Source organism: Leucopleurus acutus, assembly GCF_964270905.1.
Source record: "Leucopleurus acutus genome assembly, chromosome: 11".
In the NCBI taxonomy this organism is placed as follows: domain Eukaryota; kingdom Metazoa; phylum Chordata; class Mammalia; order Artiodactyla; family Delphinidae; genus Leucopleurus; species Leucopleurus acutus.
The window spans coordinates 66,446,812-66,469,534 of record NC_139152.1 but is presented as its reverse complement, the minus strand read 5'-3'; the positions used below and the strand labels follow the sequence as shown (position 1 = coordinate 66,469,534).

Genomic DNA, 22,723 nt, shown 5'->3' with positions numbered 1-22,723 from the left:
AATAATTTTCCTTATTTCTCATCTATGGTGTGGCTGGCTACTTATGTAGGGAAATTTCCCATCGGCTCTTGTTGGGTCCCCTAGGGATAAGACCGGGAGTAAGAAAGCAATGACACACTTATTATTAAGAAATCTGTCTTTGACAAAGAATGCCTCATTTGCACATTTAGGATAAAATTAACAAAGATAAATATTAACAACTCCACAGTAACTGTGGCCCAGAAAGTATGGGCAAGCACCCTTGGAATGAATGGAGAAGTTCTCAGCAAAGAAATAGAAGCTACAAAAAAAGAACCAAATGACTTAAAAGAAGGGAGAAAATGTAACATGAGGGAAATAAAAAAGAGAAAAGGCAAGAAGGAAACCAATAATAAACTTGGAGACATAAATATATCAATACTTAAGTTAAATGTTAATGGTCTTAAAAACACCAGTTAAAAGACAGAAATTGTAAAACTGGATTAAAATAAGAACAAGACCCAACTATGTTATCTACAAAAAGGCCACAGGAAACATAATGATCTAGATATATTAAAAAGGAAAGGATGAAAAAAGATAAATGATACAAACACTATTAAAAACATGATTATCACACAAAGCCAACTTCTGATCAGCAAAAATTACTATAAATTTAAAAAAAAAATCAATATATTAAACAATAATATATTGCAACTAAGTGAGGTATATATCCCAAGCAATGCAAAGTTGGTTCAACAGTTGAAAATTAATTAATGTTATTCACCATATTAACAGGCTTAAAAAGAAAACCCACACAATCATATCAATAGAAGCAGAAAAAAGCGTTTGATAAAATTTAACATTCTTTCAAGATAAAAAAAAAAAAAAAGAAAAAACCCCAGCAAACTAGTAATAGAAGGAAACTTCCTCATCTGATAAAGGCCATCTACAGAAACATCTACAGGTAATGTCATTCTTAATGGTAAGATATTGAATGCTTTTACCCTAAGATCAGGAACAAGACGAGGGTAACTGCTCTCATCACTCTTACTCAGTATCATAGTGGAGGTTCTGACCAGTTCAAAAAGGCAAGAGAAAGAAATAAAAAATATTCAGATTGGAAAGCAAGCAATAAAACTACCTCTATTCACAGACAGCATGATTGTCCACACAGGAAATCCCAAGAAATACAAACACACACATATACACACAACTCTTAGAACTAATAAATGAATTTAACAAGATCATAAGATACATATCAGTTCATAAAAGTCAATAGCAGTTCTATATCCACTAGCAATGAAAATCTGGAAACCAAAACTAAAAAAAATTCTATTTACAATAGCTCAGAAAACTAAATACTTAGGTATAAATTAAGAAAATATGTTCAGAAATTGGACCATTTGTAGAGACGTGGATGAATCTAGAGACTGTCAAACAGAGTGAAGTAAGTCAGAAAGAGAAAAACAAATATCGTATATTAACGCATATATGTGGAACCTAGAAAAATGGTACAGATGAACCGGTTTGCAGAGCAGAAATAGAGACACAGATGTAGAGAACAAACGTATGGACACCAAGGGGGGAAAGCGGCGGCGGGGGGTGGGGTGGGGTGGTGGTGGTGAGATGAACTGGGAGATTGGGATTGGCATGTATATACTAATATGTATAAAATGGATAACTAATAAGAACCTGCTGTATAAAAAAATAAATTTAAAAAAAAGAAAATATGTTCAGAATCTGCATACTAAAAAGTATAAAATGTCAGTGAAACATATCAAAAAAGACCTAAATAAATGGAAAGACATACAAAGTTCATGAATTGGACAATTCAGTATAGTCCAGATATCAATTTTTCTCAAATCCATCTATAGATTTAACACAATCCCAATCAGAATCCATGCAGGATTTATTTTAACTATAGAAAAGCTCATTCTAAAATATATATGGAAAAGTAAAGGAACAGAATATCCACACGAGTTTTGAAAAGTGGAGCGATTTCGAAAATAGTGGACACTATTCAACTCTAAGACATTCTATAAAGTATCAAGACAGAATAGTATTGGTGAAAAGGTAAACACACAGATCAATAAAACAAGAGATACTCTAGAAATAGACCCACTCAAATACTGTCAGCTAATTTTTTACAAAGGTGCAAAGGCAATTCAATGGAGAAAGTCCAGTCTTTGCAACATATAACACATGGAAGAATTGGCATACACATTAAAAAAAAAATCCTCAACCTATATCTTGCACTATATACAAAAAAAAAAACCCTCAAAATGTAAATGTAAATTGATATAAAATGTAAAACTATAAAATTTTAGGTGAAAACAAAGAAGAAAGTATGACCTTGGGTTAGGAAAGAGTTCTTCGATAAACATCATCATCTATAAAAGAAAAAAATGCTGAATTAGACTTCATCAATATGAAACACACTTTTGCTCTATTAAGAGCACTTTTAAGAGAATAGAAAGACCAGTCACAGACAGGAAAAAAATACATATCTTCAAACTGCATATCAAACAAAGGACTTGTATCCAGAATACCTTAAAAACTCTCAAAACTGAACAATAAGAAAAACAACCCAATTTTTAAAAAGATGGGCAGAAGATTTTAATGACAGAGAAGAACATTGATGGCAAATAAACACAAGAAAAGGTTTCCAACATTTTAGTCATTACAGACAATGAAATTCAAAGCACTGTGAGATACCTTTACACATCTATTAGAATGATTTAAATAAAGAACAATGGCAATTCTGAGTACTAATGAAGATGGGAAGAAACAGACCCCCTCAGACACTATGGGTGGGAATATAAAATGGCACAGCCACTCTAGAGAACAGTTTGGTAGTTTCTTATAAGCCTAAACATACACTTAACATGTAACCCAGCAGACTCACTACAGGCATTTATCCTAGAGAAATGAAAACTAACTTTTGCACAAAAACCTGAACTTGAATGTATATGGCAGCATTATTTATAACTGCCTCAAACTAGAAGCACTTAAAATATCCTCTAATGGGTAAAGGAAACATAAATGGGTTAGTACATCCACACAGTGGAATGCTGCACAGCAACATAAAAGGACACATAATCGACATACACACAACTTGAATGGATCTCAAACGCACTTTCCTAAATGAAATAGCCCAGTCTCCAAAGGTTACATACTGTATTACTCCATTTATATGAGATTCTAGAACACAGGAACAAAAAAACATAGGAACAAAAAAAAAAATTAGTGGTTCCCAGGTGTTAGGGGTGGGGAAGGTCAGAATAAAAAGGTGACATTATGGGGAAATTCTTGGGCAGTGTTGAAATTTTTCTGTATCCTGGTTGTTGGTGATGGCTACAAGAATCTATACTATAAGTAAAAAACTCATAGTATTATACAATAAAAAGGAGGATTTTATTCTATTTTAAGGTAAAAAAAATTGAAAACATTTTAAAATACTCTTCTGGGGACTTTGTGTAATTTACATTGGAAGAAAATTCTCAGGATTTAAGAGTATGATAAAATGTTGAAATCACACACCCAGTAAAGACTGTATGTAAACCTGGTTATCAACAGGCGCAAATCAAGAAGCTAGAAGCAATCAGGTAGCAAGGATCAAGAACCAAATGTATATAGACTCTCCCATAAATTACCAATCTATGTAAGTGCTTAAAATTCCTCTCTACCACTCAGGCAGGAATCAGGGGAATCTGGAGAACAGGAAAATCCACAGGAGGGAAAGTGAGCTGAGAGAAATACCAGAGTGACCAACCGAGCCTATGCTTCAAAGGAAGGGTCTGGAAATTTTCCAAGTGGAATGACTTAACCTCAATATGGACAACCTCAGTATTGACTTCAGCTCAGTTCTGTCCCTAAACACCACCTGGAATAAAAGACCAATAGTCATCAATACCTCTTCAATGGCACCTGCAGAAATCCTGTGACCTGCAACATTTATCACGTCATCAACTCGAGACATAACATATATATAACCTTCTTCATCCATGTAACCAGCATCCATGGTGTCATAGTATCCCTGAAAATAAGAATAAATAATGTCTGATTAGCATGTAGTATTAGGTAATGTAATCATTTTTAAGCTTGGTAAAATATAAAATGTGATAGAAATAGGTCTACTGTAATCATTTGAATTATTTTCATAACTAGCCTACGGAATTAAATTATTTTTGATTTTGAAAGCCTACTAGAATCTCTCTGCTCCCCTAACAGCCAGGAATAAAAGTGTTCTTATATATGTTCACGTTAAGTGTTTGAACTGAGAGTTGTAAAGCTTATGAACCCAATTTCTTCCTTTTAATGGAGAAATAATAACTCAATATTTCCAGTATACTTTGGTATTGCAAAGTAGTTCTTTGATAGATTTCTTCTTGAATTGTGTTAATTTTTAAAAGCATTAAAGCTCTCTATGAATAATTACAAAATAGACCACTAGTTTGTTAACATAGATTTGGATTGCACTGAAGCTTCAGTGAAATATAGTTAAATAGTAAGTATAAAATTTATTTTTTTTTTTATCGACTCAAGAGTAGCGGTACATCTTCACTGGTCCAGATATCACAATAGAATGAAAACTCAAGAAGAATAAGAAGTAGAAAGAAATAAATATTATTTTCCCTAATGCTTCTGAGTTACATTAATACCTGTATTACAAGCATGGGCTTCAGGACAAATCCAGGTGAGTCACTATTTGTGTTTCTAAATCTTCCTAAGACTCAGTATGCTCATCTATTAAATAGGGTAATGGACCATACCTTGTAAGGCTGTGAGAAGCCTACATGAGATGGGGCATCTAAAGAGGGCAGACCCTGGCACATCATGAGCCCTGAATAACCGGCAGCTCTTACTGCAATTACTATCAGAGAGTAAAGAAAAGACATGGGCTCTGGAGCCAGAATATATGGGTCCAAATGTCAGCTCTGTTACTTCTAAACTGGGAGCAAGTTATAGAACCCTTCTGTGCTGTTATTAAGTCCTTAGATGAAAGGGTTGAGGTCAGGGTAACAAGACAGAGTATAGATTCACTACATATAGTTTAACCATAAACTACGGTTTATGGGGCTTTGAAGGAGCTTTCAGTGTTAAAGGTGGTCATGCTGAAAACCACATGCACGTATTATGAACCACTGTCAGGTTGTAACTAATCACATCAGTACTCTGGTGATTTGACTGCGGCCCATCAGGCAGATAGATTGGGCTGATTGGAGTCAACTCTACTGACAAATCTTCTCTGCCACAGTCCCTTGGGGCATGTTTAATCTTGGCTACTGAGGTCATTTAACCCTGAGATGTCTTTCTAAAGGAAGCTATTTTAATTCTTGACATTTGTCTAGTTGATTAGGTTAGCTGTCCTTCACAAATAATAAAGATAGAATGCTAAATAGACTCACCTTTTTTTTAAAATGAAATTCTAATCATTCATTCTTTTTTACCCAGTGTAAAATGAGGACCAGGTATCTCTCTCAGGGACAGAAATAGAAGCGAAGAAACAGCAGAAAGATGATAGTGGGACCCTTTCGCGTATTATCAATTATGTGCTGTTATAAACACAAACCACAGAGTAATAGGTAAATGATAAAACAGAACACAGAAAGATACTGTTTGTTATCCAGAGCGCTGGAGGTTAGGCGTTGAGAACACTGTCTCTATCCTGTATCTGTATTATAAAATAAAGAACTCAGAGGACACTCAGGAAAGAATGTCAGTAATAGCTAAAGGGATTTAAAAAAATACAACTTCTGGCAAACAGAACAAATTTTGCTCACATAACCGGGGGAGAGGAGGTAAAGAGGTTCTAATGACAGTGTCCAGTTCTGATCAGATGTTCTCAGTCTGTGCAGAGGAATCCAATGTGAGAAATCATACAGAAAGTCCCCAGAAGTTTTAATTTAACAAAACCTTTCTTGATATGAAAGGCTGTTACGTTTCAGAAAAAGCTGCTAAGAGAAACGGAGAAATTTCTATGTCCAGAGATTGATAAAAAATATTAAAATGACTTATTTAGACATTTGAGGTTTGGGCATTCTTATCCCTGAGATCTGGAAACTGGTCCAAATAACCTTTAAAAGTTGCTTTGTGATCCATGATTCTAAAAGCCAGCCACTCAACTTAATAGGCAAGAACTATAGAGAAGTGTGTAAGATGATTTTAAAAAAAAAAAGTACAATAAAGTTCTTACAGGAAATTTTTCAAAGTATAAATGCTTGAATGCCTCCTGATTCTTCCAGAGTCCTGAAAAAGCTCCAGGTGGTAATGGCAACCTTATATAAAAACAGAGCAGTGAGAATTATGATGAAAATGGTAATAAAGACAGATTGATTAGAACTAACAGTTTTTCACTGTGATGGACAATTACAATTCAAATCCCACATTGAATTGTAACCCCTAAATCCACTGGACAGATCATGTCTAACTGAGGCTGAAGTGGTTGACCATGACATAGCAAAGTCACGAAGGGATGACTGTGGTTCCTGGGAAGGGCACAAAAGGCACACACATCTGGCATTCAAATAGTTATTAGCATCAATCATTGTTTCAGTAAGAAGCATAACATCTGCAAAAAGGAACCAAAAATGCATCACTGAATGCATTACTTTTTGAGAGAACTATCCTTCCACCATAGGCAAATAAATCTATTTTTTTGAAGTATCAAGGTGCTAACTGCCACCTTTGCCAGTCTCTTTGTGATAAGATGTTACAATTAAACATCCCACAAACAGTCTTTATCTTCACAATCAATGTGCCTCCCCACTCTGAGAATTCCCTCTCACTCTTCTCTCTTCTGTTCTTTCTTTTCATGAGCATCCAGACCTATGAGATTTCTCACACCTATGAACACATGAAGATAGGTGAGCACATAAAGTAGAAGGTAGCGTATATCTGTTCTTTTCAATCAATTTCCTCTTATGTTTCTTTCATTCCTCCATAGTATGAAACAGGTGTTATACACACAACAAGGGCTTAATCTTTATCTATCACCCATCTGTCTATCTATCTATCTTTATGTAAACAAATGAATTCTCATGTCGGTTCCCTGTAGGAAGTATTACCTAACGAAAATAACCGCTCAGTGTATTTTCAGGAAACTTTTTAGATGCTTTATAGTTTGGAAATTTAGATACTGTAAAACTTAAAGATTTTCAAAACCCTACCCTCCTGTACTCACAAAAAACACCAAGTGAAGTGGTGACTTCACAGTGCAGATGTGAGAAAATGGAAAATGAAGTAGACATGGTTACTGCCAACATGAGGCAACATCACACACCTTCTACCCCAATATTAGACTTCTGAGACACTGAACTGTATTCTCACATTCTGTCAGGCAGAAAATGCTGTTACCAGTGGGATCAGCTGCCCAGCTGGGATTGCCCATTGCCTCTATGTCTGGCCTACCCATAGGTCCTCCCTTGCTAGGTCTTCTTTTTGTAATATTTTAAGATGGAGGAAAAAAGGCTACATCAGCGTTTCTGGACCTCCCGTAATTTCATAAAATGCATACGAAAGCATTTTGTAACCTGAAAAAACCCCCCAAAACTACAGAGATGCTGCTATATTGTTGCTGTTGCTGTTGTTACTGTTACTGTTCATCACTAAACCTGCAGGAAGGCAGCAAGCTGAAGCAGATGATCCCTTCAGGTCCTTCTACCTGATTTTTCTATGTTAATCTTTCAAATGAACCTTGTATATAATTCCACTTTATCTGTTTGTTTTAATATTTTTATAACAAGTGTAAAAACCATCATTACACATTGAAATACAATGTGAATATGGCAACCACTAAAAATCATTTATTTAGCAGCATTTACAGGATGCTGAGGGTAAACAAATGAAGAGGACGTTAAGAAGAAATGACAAATCAAAAGCCAACATGGGCCACAAGAGGAAACATTAATGAGTGAAGCCTACTATACTCAAAATATGCAACTAGAACAATAAACCTGACAGAGATGCATTCCACTTGCATATTAAGTAAGAAATAATTTTCAGTTGTTCCCCAAAAATGTACCACAATATATAGTACTTTCTGTGTTTCATGGGGATATTCTTTTAACAGACACTTGGGTATAAGAAAATACCTCCCTACAATAAGAATAAAAAGGCAACTGTGATAATAAATGGCAACTAACATTCAGGCTGTACTGGGGACAACAGAGAGTGGTGCAGTCTGAGATAAATTTGAATGTACACACCAGGTGGAGTGGCAGCAGTTGTTCCTTAGTTCCACAGATACACAGACACACAGATATCCTGATGCAAATCCGTAAACACAAAACACTGCCCATACGAAGAACAATGCACATAGAAGGGCATATTGTTAAAGCAGTGTCTCATCCGTTTTATCTACCCCAAATCTAAGACTTTGGTTCACCGGCAACCACGTACCGCCTCTTCACAGCAGAGACTTCTGAGTGTTTGCAATAATAATCCAAATGAGTTAGTACTTAGTGTATTGAATGTGAGCTGAGTTTCCTGGTGGCCTAGAATGTATCTAATTCAGTGTGTGCACATGAGACCAAGAGTTTAGCATTTTCCGGTAACGGTGTTACTGGAGAGAAAAGGAAATCTTACACTTCCCAGAAGTTGGTTAAGTTTGCAATCTCCATTCTTAAAAGAAGATGGCCTGATAATCTGTGTTTTCTCTTACTTCCTGAAAACAATTTGGTACTAGTAATTAGTAACATATAGATTATATTCTTGTAATTCATTAAAGCCTAGAGGATTACAAGTAGAGGCAGCCATCCTCCAAAATAAATAAACAAATAAATAATAAGCTTTAAGGATACCAGCTTTCTCAGCTGTTGCACGAAACTTTAAATATCTGCATAAATCTTCTGAAGAACAGGGACCGTAGGGATTTTTATATCATCTGTGAGAAAGGTCTTCATAAGTTTGGATATACCTATAGACCTTGGGAATTAAGTATAACATAGCAAGCATATATCCAGGAAGAGATTACAGAATAGGAAGGAGAAATCCAAGGCCAACCACAGTATTAAAGAGGGACCAAGGAAAAAAAGACCATGAACGAAAATAATCAAATATGAACAAAAATAACCAAACAACTGAACGAGAACCAGGATAGTATGTGAGGGGCCTCCAGAGCAGAGTTTTAATAATGACTGAGCGTTCAACAAGCTGAAGTGAAGTGCAAATTCTGTTTGAAAGTGGATTCAACAGAGGTCATGGAACTTAGTGACTGAGATGCTGTGAATCTCCCCCAGGATCGCCATTTCTGCAGAGTCGAGCTGAAAGAACTGGAGTGATCAAGGAGTAAGCAGGAAGTAAGTGCAGGCAGTAAGGTTAGACTATACTTTAAAAGTTTGCAGGTGACTGGAAGGAGAGATGTAAGTCAGGGTTTAGTGCAGAGAGGCAGGCTGATTTAGGATGGGGAAAAGTTGGGCAGAGTAGCCAATGGAGAGAGGGTGGAGATTTGAGAGTTAGAGAAGAAAACACCAGAAGAATTATTTGATCATCTAATTTATTTATTCATTCATGGATGCATGCATTAACTCATGCATTTTCTTTATTCAGTCAAGTATTTGTTGAGTGCTTGGTATTCCTAAATCACTGTGTTAGACATTAATGGAAAGAATATATAAACTATTATCTGAGATGCGTGGAGATCCTGGAATATCGTGTATTTACAAGAAATTTAGTAATTTTTAGAATACATATAGGGAGAAAGACTGTAATGAATGATGTCTATTCCATTAAATTAATGACATAACATCAAAATGTAAACATTTAAGATATTTGTCAGGCAAGTTTTACAGCAGATGGTTAAATCCTATACTGACAGGAACTCTTGGAAGGGAAGTTTTTATCACCAGCCAAGGTATGGACCTGCTGCAAATGGCATATGTGTCTGGTCCCAAGTCATTTTAGAGATGCCCCTAGAAAACTTCTTCATTATCCCCAAGTCTAACTGAGGAACAGGCTGGAAAGCAAGATATGAATTTACGATTGGTAATTAGTAGGATAAAATAAGAGAATGCTATCCATTCTTCACTAATAAAGCCTGGTGTCTAAAAATTCAGATGTTATTTCAAAATTGAAAAGAGACTCTAAAGAAGGGACCTTGGAAAATGCCATTTATTGGTCCTAAAGAAAAGCAGAAAAGGGAGTTCCAGAATTGGAAGTGTGTACATGTATATATATAATTGCTTTATATATACACACACACACACACACACACACACACACACACACACACACACACACACGTACTTCATATATATATGAAGTAAAACATGTGAGAAGAGAAGCAATAATCTCCAGAAAGAAGTTAGGTGTATATGAAATAGAGCAGAATTTTTTTGCAGTATTTGAAATTAATGCTTTTCTTGTTGCTAACCTAATGATTATTCAACATTAAATGCAGGTTTTCCTTCTGGAATAGCAAGTGCATTGGGGCTCTATTTCTTAAGTTCTAGAAAAAAATACTTTTTTTTCTGTAGTTACAATAACATAAAAATTCACATAAAACATAAATAACATAAAAATTGGACTGGCAGAAGGAAGGAAATTTTCTGAAAATACTAAGAAGTATGTCGGGAAATGCCTATCCTCATCCTTCAAATGCAAGATCAAATGTTACCACCCTGTGATACTTTTCCCAACTCTTCCCAAACAGAGTGAAAAGGTGAGTTTTGTTACAAACTATCCAATTGTGAATAAGGAGTTCCCCTTAGAGAAAACCCTTTCCAAAGAGAACATTCTTAAGCTGTAAGAGAAATAACTGAGGCAGCAGTAATGTGTGTGTGTGTGTGTGTGTGTGTGTGTGTGTGTTGAGGGGGAGGTATCATAGAGAAATCCTTAAATAGCTAAATGAAGGAAGAGAATGTCCATCACTGTAGAAGGTAAACATCCCTGACCAATCTGAAATAAATAAAACTCCTAGATGCCTCCAATCCCAGATAAAGGACGGTCTGTACTCACTGCTCCATCAGGAATAGCCATTTGCAACACAAATACTGTAAATTGAAGACAAAACTCCTGTTCCTAGAGAATTCTGGAGTTAGATCCCAACTTTGCACTCCCAGTATTTCCTACAGGGCCTTTAGGCTTTACTTGTGATTTTCCTATGAAGCTGCTTTTCATCTCCCCAGAAGAGACTGATTAGGCCATAATTTCTTTCTCTCTGGGCAGACAAACAACTGGGTTAGAAATCTGAGTTCTAGCTGTGTAACTGCTAATGATGTTCAGATTCCCATGTCGAAAATGAGATAATATCTGTCCCACTGCCTACCGCACAGTGTTGTTGTAAGACTAATAAAAGATCATACTAAAATCTGCAGAGGACATTTAGAAAGGAATGGGATTACAATTACACAACATCCTGGGTTTATTCAAAGGATACACTGGTGAAGGAAAGCCGTACTGATCCTCTCCCAAACAGCAGCACAGTAAGTGACCAAATCACTCCTGCAAAACTATAAGGATGTGAACAAACATCATTAAGGACCAAGTGTTCAATATCTGGAGGCCGAGAAATCGGCAGGCACCAGAGTAAAAGCCACTTAGACAAGGCCATCCAGCTCCCTGGCATCCCATCACTGCCTGCAGGGCACAGGCCAGTGGGACAGAGCAGGAGGCAGACAAGCTGCACTTCCAATAGCAACAACCGTGTCTGGTCAGAGAAGAATGTGTACCCACGAATCAGGAAGAGTCAGAGACCTATGGCTTTAATAACAGTGAGCACTGTGGTACTGAGGAAGGCATTGCAGTTAACCTTTTCTCTCATGCCCTGCACGGTGTTGCCTGGAAATCACTGACTCATATTTCTGCACTTTGAAGCTCTGGTTGCAATTACAGAAGCACCTTCTAAAATTCATGAACATTTTGTATTCATAGCAATTCAGGTATCATAACTTTCCCACAAAATTAAGTGCCTGGAGTTAAGTTTCAAAATCAGAAGAATTTTCTACCATGCAGGCATACAGTTTGCTCTTCTACTAGAAAGATAAATCCTTTGAAAGCAAGTAATCTACAAGAACTGCAAGATTCATGTTTATTACATCCTAGGGTCTACAGTAGTTTAGGAATCACTTAAATGTCTACCTTCTAGTTTAGGGATCCCCAGAGGAGCAAAACAGAGATTTCTAGAAAGCCTTAACAAAGGAGTTAAAAGAGCTGAAATGGATCAAGAGGTTTTTTTCAAAATTACCACATATCATTATCTCTGGTTTGGGGATGAGTCATCTTAATATGATAAAACAAATCATTATGCTTAGTACCTTGCAAAACTTAGAAATATGATTATAGCTTCAGATTTTAAAGAAACTGCCAGAGAAAGATAATTTCAAATGATACTTACACTATTTATAACAGATTTTACAGTGAAACAAGAAGCTATAACTGTATTTACAAAAAATAAATTTGGGGGCTTCCCTGGTGGCGCAGTGGTTGAGAGTCCACCTGCCGATGCAGGGGACACGGGTTCGTGCCCCGGTCTGGGAAGATCCCACATGCCGCGGAGTGGCTGGGCCCGTGAGCCATGGCCGCTGAGCCTGCGTGTCCGGAGCCTGTGCCCCGCAACGGGAGAGGCCACAACAGTGAGAGGCCCGCGTACCGCAAATAAATAAATAAATAAATAAATAAATAAATAAATAAATAAAAATTTGGGATTAAAACAGTGAGATGTAATTTTTTACTGACTTACTTTAATGTAGTTTGAACCCCACACATTTCAAATATTCTATGCAGCTTTTTCTCTCTATTCTTTCTAATCACTACAGGTATAATTAGTGAACATAAGTAACATTAGGGAATATTTTTTCTTTCAAAGAATATTCCACTTAATTATTATACAAGTAATAAAGAAAAGCATGGGCATGAATAATGGAGAAGAATGGACATCTATCTCTGGCTGGCGGTCTCTCCCCACAGTAGCTTTTAATGCCATATCTGTTTTAAGCCTCTTAGGGACAGAATCTTTTTTTTTTTTTTTTTTTTTTTGTGGTACGCAGGCCTCCACCAAGTGGTTCTGGGGACTCAGGTAGCTGGTCCCTGGAAAGGATCTGCTTTTCAGATCACAGACGTTTAGAATATGGTCTACATGGAAAAAATTATTCTCTTCTCAAATTACACACTGCTTTTTTAAACCACGGTAATTTTTATTAAGGCAAGAAGGTGTGCTTTTTCCCTTCCCTTAATTCAATTAAACATATATCTATTATGTGCTCTTAAAAAGCATTCATCAGCCATTTTCCTTTCTGGATGAATGATGTGTGTCCCTTCAAAGCATACAGAATAGCTATAGATGGATACAAGCAAGTCTTCTTGATTAAATACAAAAACATCCTATGCATACTGCAAGCAGCTATTGGGACGCATGAAAAATTTTCAGGTCAATGAGTTAGACTGGAATGGCTACTGGAGATGAGGGTTTCAAAAGGAAATCCTTACTCTCACGGATAAAAATGAGTTCCCGAAATAAGGTTTCAAGACTGTTCTATTACAAAAAGAGAGATCTTGGTGGTAACTTTTTTTCTCATTATTTCTACCTTACTTTTTGAATATAATTATATATATATATAATATTTTCAAATACCTAGTTTCACTATTAACTTAAGGGATGAATCAAAGACCACTGCATGTCATAATATATTGGATCATCGAATAATTTATAATGAAATCTCAGAATCCGAGATCTGTACAATAACATTCCCTGTTTAGGAATAGAGAGGGAAGAAAATCTTTCTGAATTGGGTGACAACCTAAAGCACAGAATGTTTTAAGGCAATAAACAGTTCTGTTATTTTCAAGTACTTGAAGTAACACTAATGGCTATGAGAAAAAAATTATAGTTTATGTGCTTTATTATTTCTGAATGGATGTGGGGTGAGGCCACTGATAATTAGAGTGACAGGATGCATGACGGGTTTAAAACTCTACTGGCATCAAACGCCACCTTTGGGATCTTGCGAACATTGCTTTATGAAATAGATGACTCACTTAGAGTTAGGGGTTATGTAAAAATGTAAGCTGCTAGAGTGCTTTTAAAAGCTCTCACAAACCATGTGCTTCCCTAAGCTAGTCAAGCATCCATCCACAATCTTGTTCAGATTAATCATTTAGCAAGCCCTCCTCTTGTCCCCACCAGTTTTCCCCCTCACAGGGAAGATTTCAATCAGCTCTATGTTAATATGGATTCTGATTCAGAAAAATATGAATAGAAATGGTATATTCAGTATTCATTTTTCCATTTTCCAGCAACGTCTTAAAATTTAAATTAAAAAGAGTAATAAAGTGTTCACATGTTTACTGATAACAATAAAAAATCTGAGAAGAAATATACATATAGTGCATCTCCTCTATTAGCCTTTTATAAGGTTAAAGTATCCCTACTTGAAAAATACATTCTTTTCAAAATAACTATTTTTCATTTAATTTTCAAAGAACTTAAAATGTTTTATTAACCTGAGAAAAATCTTATACCAATCTGAGAATGCCAAGTAATAAGAATTCTTTTAAATAAATAGGAAAATAAAACTTTTTTAAAACCACATACAACATTCTTTCTTCATAAGAGCTCATTCTGGCAAATTCTACTACTTAAGGCATTTCAGTAGAGATGCCAATATCATGCTAATCAGAAGCAATAAAGCTACCTGTATCAATTATTAAAATGTCACATACTGTGTGTCTCCAACTTAATCAACTTCCAATTCAGTTTCTGCTAGCTTAACAATTTTAAAGTACTGATTTAATGAAAGTATGTTTGAATATTTTTACTACAAATTTTAGTACTTTGTCTATCAAATGAACAATGATAAAAACTGCTAGCAAGAAATTGTGGTACTTGATGAGTCAGGGATTATATATTGTACTATTATCTAACCCAGTAATCACACTTTTAGAAATTTATTCATACTATTGTCATTATCAGAAAAGAAGAATAGACAACATAAAAAGGATGTTCAATACTGCATTATTTATAATCATAAATATTCAAAAAAGACTAAGAGGCCTAGAAAGGGAATAAACATTTTTAAAAGGCAGAGTAAAATTTAAAATGCTTGTGAGACAGGGTTAAGGAAAAACAGGAATACATGAGAATAAACCAAGTTGTTCCAACAACCCAAAACGCGTTTCAAAAAGTGGAAAGTCATATATATTACAAAATTAACACTGTATTATTGAAGGGTCAGAGTACAGAAACTTTATTTACTTCTTTATATTTTTGGTACTTAAGTTACTTTTATCATCTATGCATTACTCGTATAATCAGAAATATTTTTTAAAAGATGCAAGATTTATGTTTTTACAAGTCGTATCTAAATTGGTTCCACTTTATGGGGCTTCCATGTTAAAATTACAACAGCTGGCATTGAGTATTCTCAAACAATTTACAAGCTTTTTCTGGAACATCTTCACTAGTAATGTCATTGCAACAACTCTATTTTTTCTTAATTTTACATACCAATTCTTGCTCTTTTAAATAGTAGCACTGCAAATTTTGCTTACTTTACCACAATGTTTCCTAAACACCGAGCCTTCAGTTTTTGCATGTTGTCATCCAAAATCATAACTGGAAAGTAAAATATTAAAAATAAATAAGTAAATAATTGAATAAAAACACATAAACTTAAGGCTTAAATGTTTCCAAATATTTCTATATTCAGCTTCCCAAAACTCTAGCTTTAAAAAGGCATCCTTTAATTCCTGTGAGACCACAAGCATACATAAATAAGCTAAAATGAAAATTTTAAGTGTACATGTTTTTAATTTTTAATTAGATAATGAATTTTTGCTCAGAATCACCCTTAAATAAAGACATAGTATTTTAAATACACTGGTAATTTTTAAATCTACGTTTATATCCATTCAAAAATACCCCTCCATTCTGTCAGAAATATTAAAAATATGTTCGGCTTTTCAAAAATTAAAGGATACAAAGTGTTAAAACACAGACAAAACATATTTCAAGCAATAAAAATAAAGAATTCAGAAGCCTGGCAAACTCCTTTTTCTGATTTAAGGCTTAATATCCACTTATGAGCTTTAAGGTCAATTTAACCTTCCCAAATATTATCCCAATGTGTTCTATGCTACACTGTAAAAATCCTGAAGGATTTCAAGAGACCAAAGCTTGTATCCACATGCAGTAATCTTCAGTACAAACTAGAGTAAGGATATATCATCATGTTTTAAGCTTTAATAGATCCTTTATGTGGCTTCATCCATCCAGGTTACTCTACTGAAAAATGCTATAAGAAAAGAAGAACATTATCCCCAGAAAAAGTTAATTGCTCCTGTGTGTTCCCAGAGCACTTTGTTTCAAAATTCTATTCTGACAATAATTAGCGGTGTAGGTATCTGTCCCTCACTAGATGTGAGCTCATTAAGGGTGAAGCCAGGATAATTCATCTTTGTCTCCCCAAATCCCAGTACAGTGGCCAATTTACTATGTGCCCTGGAACACATTCTTGCTCTATTACCCCTCCCATTTCCCTATCTAAAAAGTGGAAAAAAATTCCCTTCTCATAGGGTTGTACAATAATTACTTGAAAAAAAAATAGTGATAACCTTGCATAAGATACTCAATGAATGTGAAATTAAGTATTACATTATGTTGAATGTTTTTCACACAAAAATGATTTTCTTTCCTTTCCCAAAAGGATATGGCTTTTTAACATTATAATATTAAATGTTACATTATACTTTTGAATCTCTGAATAACCATAAAAATCATGCGTCATAAGGTCATTATTTCCTTGGTTATACTTTAGTTGTAGCGTTTAAGCTGTGCTGTCTGTAAGCCAACGGCTTTCAGACAATGAGAAACATCTGTACTGAAATTCCATGAGGCATCAATGCTTTAACTCTTTCTTACAGCTGGATATGAAAATGGTACTGAAACACTGAAAGGGAACGTAGTTAACATCTCCCACAGTCATCAGCCCCTAAAAATGGTTCAACACAAAAGCAATTTTTCTAATAAAAGGAGTAGGGATGACAGAACTGTTCAAAGGGAAGATTTCATAAAGCTGCGTTCACCCTTCCATGCCTGGAGAAGTCACTGACTTCACAGAGTATCTATTTTTGCCCTTAAAAAAAAATCTTACAAGTCTTTTTATAAATATATCTGCTAGGTTAAACCAAATGATCCTTAACCAGTCATTGTCCTAGAAGGACAATGTAATATTTTTACATTAGAGAAGCAAAAACACATCTCTAAATTTTGTAATTTACATGCAGATACAAACTGTATGCATGAATTATATTCTGTTCCTAGACGCTGGGTTTAAGCTAAATTGTGCAACTTTATGCAAACAACGTAACTTCTGTACCTCATTTTCCTTGTCTGTAAAATGAATGTGTAAGACTAAATCAAGTCAGCCCCTCTGGCTTCTCTGAAATATTAATGACACTACTAGCTAAGACTCAGTTCAGTCTTTCTACCAGCAGGTGCTATGTTAGTGCTTCATTGTGTTCCATCAGCAACCCTATGAAGCATATAGCACTATTATTCCCATTTAGAAATAAGGAAGTTGAATGTTTGACTTGTGTAACAATGTATAACTTAAACAAGTCACCTTGTATAAGACATACAACTAGGAGGTGAAATCCAGGGGATTATTGAACTATTATAATCACTACCAATAAGTTAAAAACAAATATGGAAAAGATAGTGTTTCTTATTGTCACATACTGCCAGCAAGGATGAAATTATTTTTCTTTTTAGAATCCTTACTCTTTATATTCATTTTTTTTAGCCAACAAGATTCAAAAGCTTTATCATCACTTCTAAATTAAAAGATAGCATATATAATGGGAAAAACTGCAGCTATTGTAACAGAAACAAACAAACAAAATAAAACATAATGGTTTGCATTGTCTTCAGGACCTAATGAGCTGTGTTACCTTAGGAAAGTTATTTAGTCTCTCTGGGCACCAGCTAACTCATCTCTAAAATCTCTGAGGTAAATTAAATATACCTCAGCATTTGTTGAAAAGATGTATGCAAAGTACTTGGCACCTAGCATGTATTCCATAAGTGTTAATCTCGCGTACATATGCTTAACTTGCCTTATATTATGACAGTCATTTAGAATATGTCCTTAGAAGTCTACAATCTTACTTTTGATCAAATTGGCTGATAACGAAAGTTATCACAAGAAGTTAGACATTTTTAATACAAGGCATTCACTCAAATACTTATTAAGCACCTAGTATGTTTCAAGCAATATGATTCACACTAAATACAGAAAAATACTAAATTTATTAACATTACATATTTCAAGTAATCAGGGTAATTTCTCACCATTGTATCCTGGAACACTTTTTCCTGCTTGCCCAGGAGGAGGTGTTTTAGAATTACCTAATCCAATGCATGATGCTGTAATTGGGGAACCAGTCTCTGGAGAAATAAATATTATTTATAATTTAATATTTCAACTTGAGATCATGATGTTTCTTCAGTGCCTGCCCTGCCCCCTCCCTCCACAGAATTTCACTGCATGAGGAATAGATAAATGGTCCAAATGAACTATTTAAAAATGAAACAGATCCAGTAATTGATATGATATTGACATTTTAAAAATTTAAGGACACAAATTTAGAATAATATATATAGTAGTGCTTCTTTTAAAGAAAAGAAAGGCCTCTCTAGTGTTTTCAGTTGTGGATCAGCAGAATGAAGGATGGAGAATTACATGACTGTGATAGTTTTACAAAACATGTTAAAAACTGAAAAATCTCTAGAAAAGATGCTTTCTTTTAACTCACCTAAAGCTATTTTATCAGGGTAAATAACAGCAATGGGCAAAATATTTCTGTTATTTATAGTTTAGTCTCTGGAACAGGTAACATGAAGATTTTTTAAAATATATGAACAGTATCATATTCTAATTTTTTAAGAACTACATTTGCCTAGAGACCTTGCATCTAAAACTGAATTTACCAATGCTTTATCAAATTTCTCTTAAATCTGTTGCTCCTGGACTTCTGAAGGCCCAAAACCTACGAAGGAAGCTATTTATCTTATGCTGATGATTTCCTCAAGACCAGAGACTTATTCACAATTAGCCTTCATTGATTAACAGAAATGTTAAATTTGTCTTCTCTGTCTCAAGTTGTAACAGTCAGAATAACAGCAGCTATTACATAATAATCCTAAGTTCTGAAACTGATTATTTTTTATAAAAGGATGCATTCGTTATTATTGGCAAATACAAGTTTGGAGTTACCAGAATATTTTGAATATGAGATTTGCCTCTATGGAGGGTGAGATAAGAGGGTATTGACTGTAAAAATTTCAGAACTACTGGCTTAATATTATACACATAAATGTACACCTACATACACCCAAGGGATTAACTGCCAAGCCATTCAGATCCAAAGTAATCCAAGATATTAAAAACATCTATCTTCCTAAGGACTCAGAATGTATTTCTTCCACTCTGGTTTCCACCATGATTTATCATGTATTTATATCACTTTAGAATGATGGGAAGAATTTATTACTGTTCTTTACCTTCCAGAGTAGTTCAGTTTATTATTCACGTTTTGATGGCGGCTCAGCTGGTATCAATAACAGAAGATGAACTCTCGAACTTTAAAACCCAGTTCCTGAGTGACAGTCCAGTGCTTAAGGTGCTAAGCCAGACGGTCACCGCTGAGGAGAAGCAGCGAGTAACCGGAGAAGACATTGCTGGTGTTTGACAAAGAATTCTCAAATACTTTCATATCATGACAAAAAATCGGGAGGTATTTTATGACCATGGCATTCTATCAGCTATGAGCATTCTCCCTACAGCACAATCAAAGCATGGGAGGAAATCCACAGGTTTGGAAATTTAGCAGCATTTTTCCCTTTGCCTTTTGGAAAACGTCTGAGTATTTATCTCAGCTACCCTGCAAGAGCAGTGAGATGAGAGCAGTGGTGATGACAGGAAGCAACCCTGCAGAGTGAGGTGCTTAATGGAAGGTACTCAGACATAACAAGGTGACAAGAAGAACAGAAGGTACTAAGACACATTAGGAAAAGAGATGTCCCCTTCAAGATGCTGCCGCTCTGCCTCCCACCGTGGTGAGAAGCAGCTTCTGAAGTCAATCTTCTATTTTTAAAGCATATCTTGTCAAGTTCAGGTGCTCAGTAGGGGCACTCCGATCATCTGAAGTACAAACTCTTGACACTTTTCAACACCATAAGGCCTCTCAGCCCTTGTCACCACATAGCTCTAGAACGTACAAATGTACCTTCCAGTGGCTCTAATACCTATCAATGGTTCTAGTATCTGCTGCTTAAAAGAAAAACAAAAACCCTGCAACAACGAAACTGTAACTGCACCCTGCTTCATCTCATCTCAGTGTGGATTCTTATAAAAGACATGGGCACTCTGTTCTTCTGAAAACTGGGAGGAAGGGAGTGTGGGACAAGGAAGGGAGAATAAAACCTACTCTTAAATAAAGACACAAGAAACTGAAGCGCTGTCAATATCTACTGCCTAAGTTGACACTATACATCCTTCCTGAGATTCTTAAGCATCTTTTCATAGTGATTACATACTCATAACCTTTAACCTTCAGCTGTTTTGTTGTAGTTTATGATTGTAAAGGAACTAGGAAAAGCATATTTTTCTATATGATTATTTTGACTGAATTTTAAGGGCAATGAAAAGTATTATCCATTCAGTTACTTCAAGAAGATAATGTAAGTTTATACTTTGAACATTAATAATCTGAGCATCTTGTTGTCTTTATTTTGGGCAGGGGCCATGCTCATCTTCTCTATATCGTTCCAATTTTAGTATATGTGCTGCCAAAGTGAGCACTTATTGACTTTATTTTGATATTCATTTAGAGCATTAAAAATGAACTGTTGGTAGTGACATGCAAAGGATACAGTCAGACAAAATGACAGTTCCTAGGAATCTAAGTATAATAAAAGCAGCCACAGTTAGGACAAAAGTGGGTTGAGAAAGACCATAATGGTTGTTACAGAGACTTTGGTTTTCTCTCTTTATACCCCCGAACGTCCCAAGACCCAAGAACTGATCAATCTGCACCGCAGGCACACAGATGCATGCTCACACATTCATGCACACAGACTGTATAACCACCCTGGCTTCCCAGCAGGTCCACGTGCAGAACAGGCTTCCAGTTAGGGAAAGCCCCAGGCATGCTGCAGTCCTTAATCAAGCTCCAAAGGACTCCCAAAGCCCCATTTCAAAGACGTTCTAAAAACATCTGCTTCACACTGCCCAGGCTATAATTAACTGGCTAGCAGTTATCTAAGCAGACAGGAAATCCAGATGTCACATTTTGACTGGGAAAGAGCTACATTGAACAAACCAGAACATTGTCTTTGAAGAAAAGAATTGGACACTTCATTTGGAGAAATCTTTCCAAAGAGGTCCAACCTTAGAAAGACAATGCTCAGCAATTCACCAGCATAATTTCCTTAGATGAGACAACCAGGAAGAAGATGGCAGGAAATTGAAGGCTGTGAAGAATAAGTTACCTTGGTATGTTTTATATTCACACTGCATGAGAAGCTAATACAGATATTTCATTATTATTTTAGTGTTTTTACTGCCGCACTCCACCTTATTGCATTAGTGAGCTGTTACCTAAATGAATTTTCCTTAAAAATTCTAAAGGAAGAAAAGGAGAGAGAACTAATAAACATAATTTTTTCAAACATGAGTTATGCCATGTACCATGTGCTAAGTGCTTTTTGTTTACATTATTGCATTTAATCCAACTATAAGCTGATAGGGAGAAAAGGAAATATTTTAACAGATGAAAAGTACTAAGGCCTAACATAGAAAATTTAAACCATTTGTCCTGGTTCGCATAGTTCTTTCAGAGCAGAAGAATGTCATAGATAAGTGTGCCACTCATGAGGTTCCCGTATAGAATACAGAGGAGAGAAGAAAATAGAGCTCACCCAGACTGCATCCCAGCAGAGGAAGAAAAACCTTTGTGACACGGAGTGAGTCCAGTCTCTCATACTTGCAAATGGAAGTAATGGTGGTACGTACCACTTATTAGCAAACATTTATTGAGCAGCTATTATGTGCTAGGTGCTGTCATTAGAACTGGGGATAGAGCAATAAACAAAAGTGACCAAAATCCCTGCCTTCGTGGAGCTCACATTTTAATTGGGGAAACAAACAATAATAACATTCAAAAGTCTAACATACAGCATGTCAAAGAGTGATAACCACTAAGAACATAAAGAAAGCACAGATAGGATATGAGACTAGGATATGAGAAGCGATGGGAAGGGAGTGCAATTTTAAACTGGGTAGCCAGATAAAAACTCCCTGAGAAGTGACATTTGAGTAAAGACTTGAAAGAAGTGAGGACGTGTGCCTTATACATATCTAGGGACAAAGAATCCAGGAGAAAGGAACCGCAAGCGCAAAGGTACCGAGGTAGGTTTATTCCTAGAGTATTTGAGGAACAGTAAGGCAGCCACTGGGACTGAAGCAGAACAAGTGAGGAAAGTATTAACAGGAAATAAAGTCAGAGACGTAGTGAGGAGACAGCTCATGTAAAACTACTTCAAAGTCCTCTTAAAACCTTAAGTTTTTAGTCTGAGTGATGTTGTGAGCTAGTGTGGACCTTTAAACAAAGAAGTTAACGAATCGCAACAATGCAAATAGAAGCTACTTAAATATTTGGGCATCATGTAGGTTTTATGATCAGGTTTATTTAATTTGGGGCTTTGAGAGAGACGTGGGAGAAAATGATGGCCAGATGGGAGCTGTTTTAGGATGGCTGGTTAACGACA

At 35.6% G+C, this 22,723-nt stretch overlaps 1 protein-coding gene across 1 annotated transcript in view; it reads right to left on the bottom strand.

The window, feature by feature from the left end:
* Window positions 1-22,723, bottom strand: part of ACSS3 (acyl-CoA synthetase short chain family member 3) — a 143,535-nt gene that overhangs the window by 10,345 nt on the left and 110,467 nt on the right. Inside the window, exons 10-13 of the mRNA XM_082850019.1 lie at window positions 18,245-18,340; window positions 15,445-15,508; window positions 6,155-6,236; window positions 3,872-3,994 (exon numbers count right to left, since the gene is read on the bottom strand). Coding sequence (XP_082706145.1) covers window positions 3,872-3,994; window positions 6,155-6,236; window positions 15,445-15,508; window positions 18,245-18,340 — 365 coding nt within the window. The remainder of the gene's footprint in view (window positions 1-3,871; window positions 3,995-6,154; window positions 6,237-15,444; window positions 15,509-18,244; window positions 18,341-22,723) is intronic.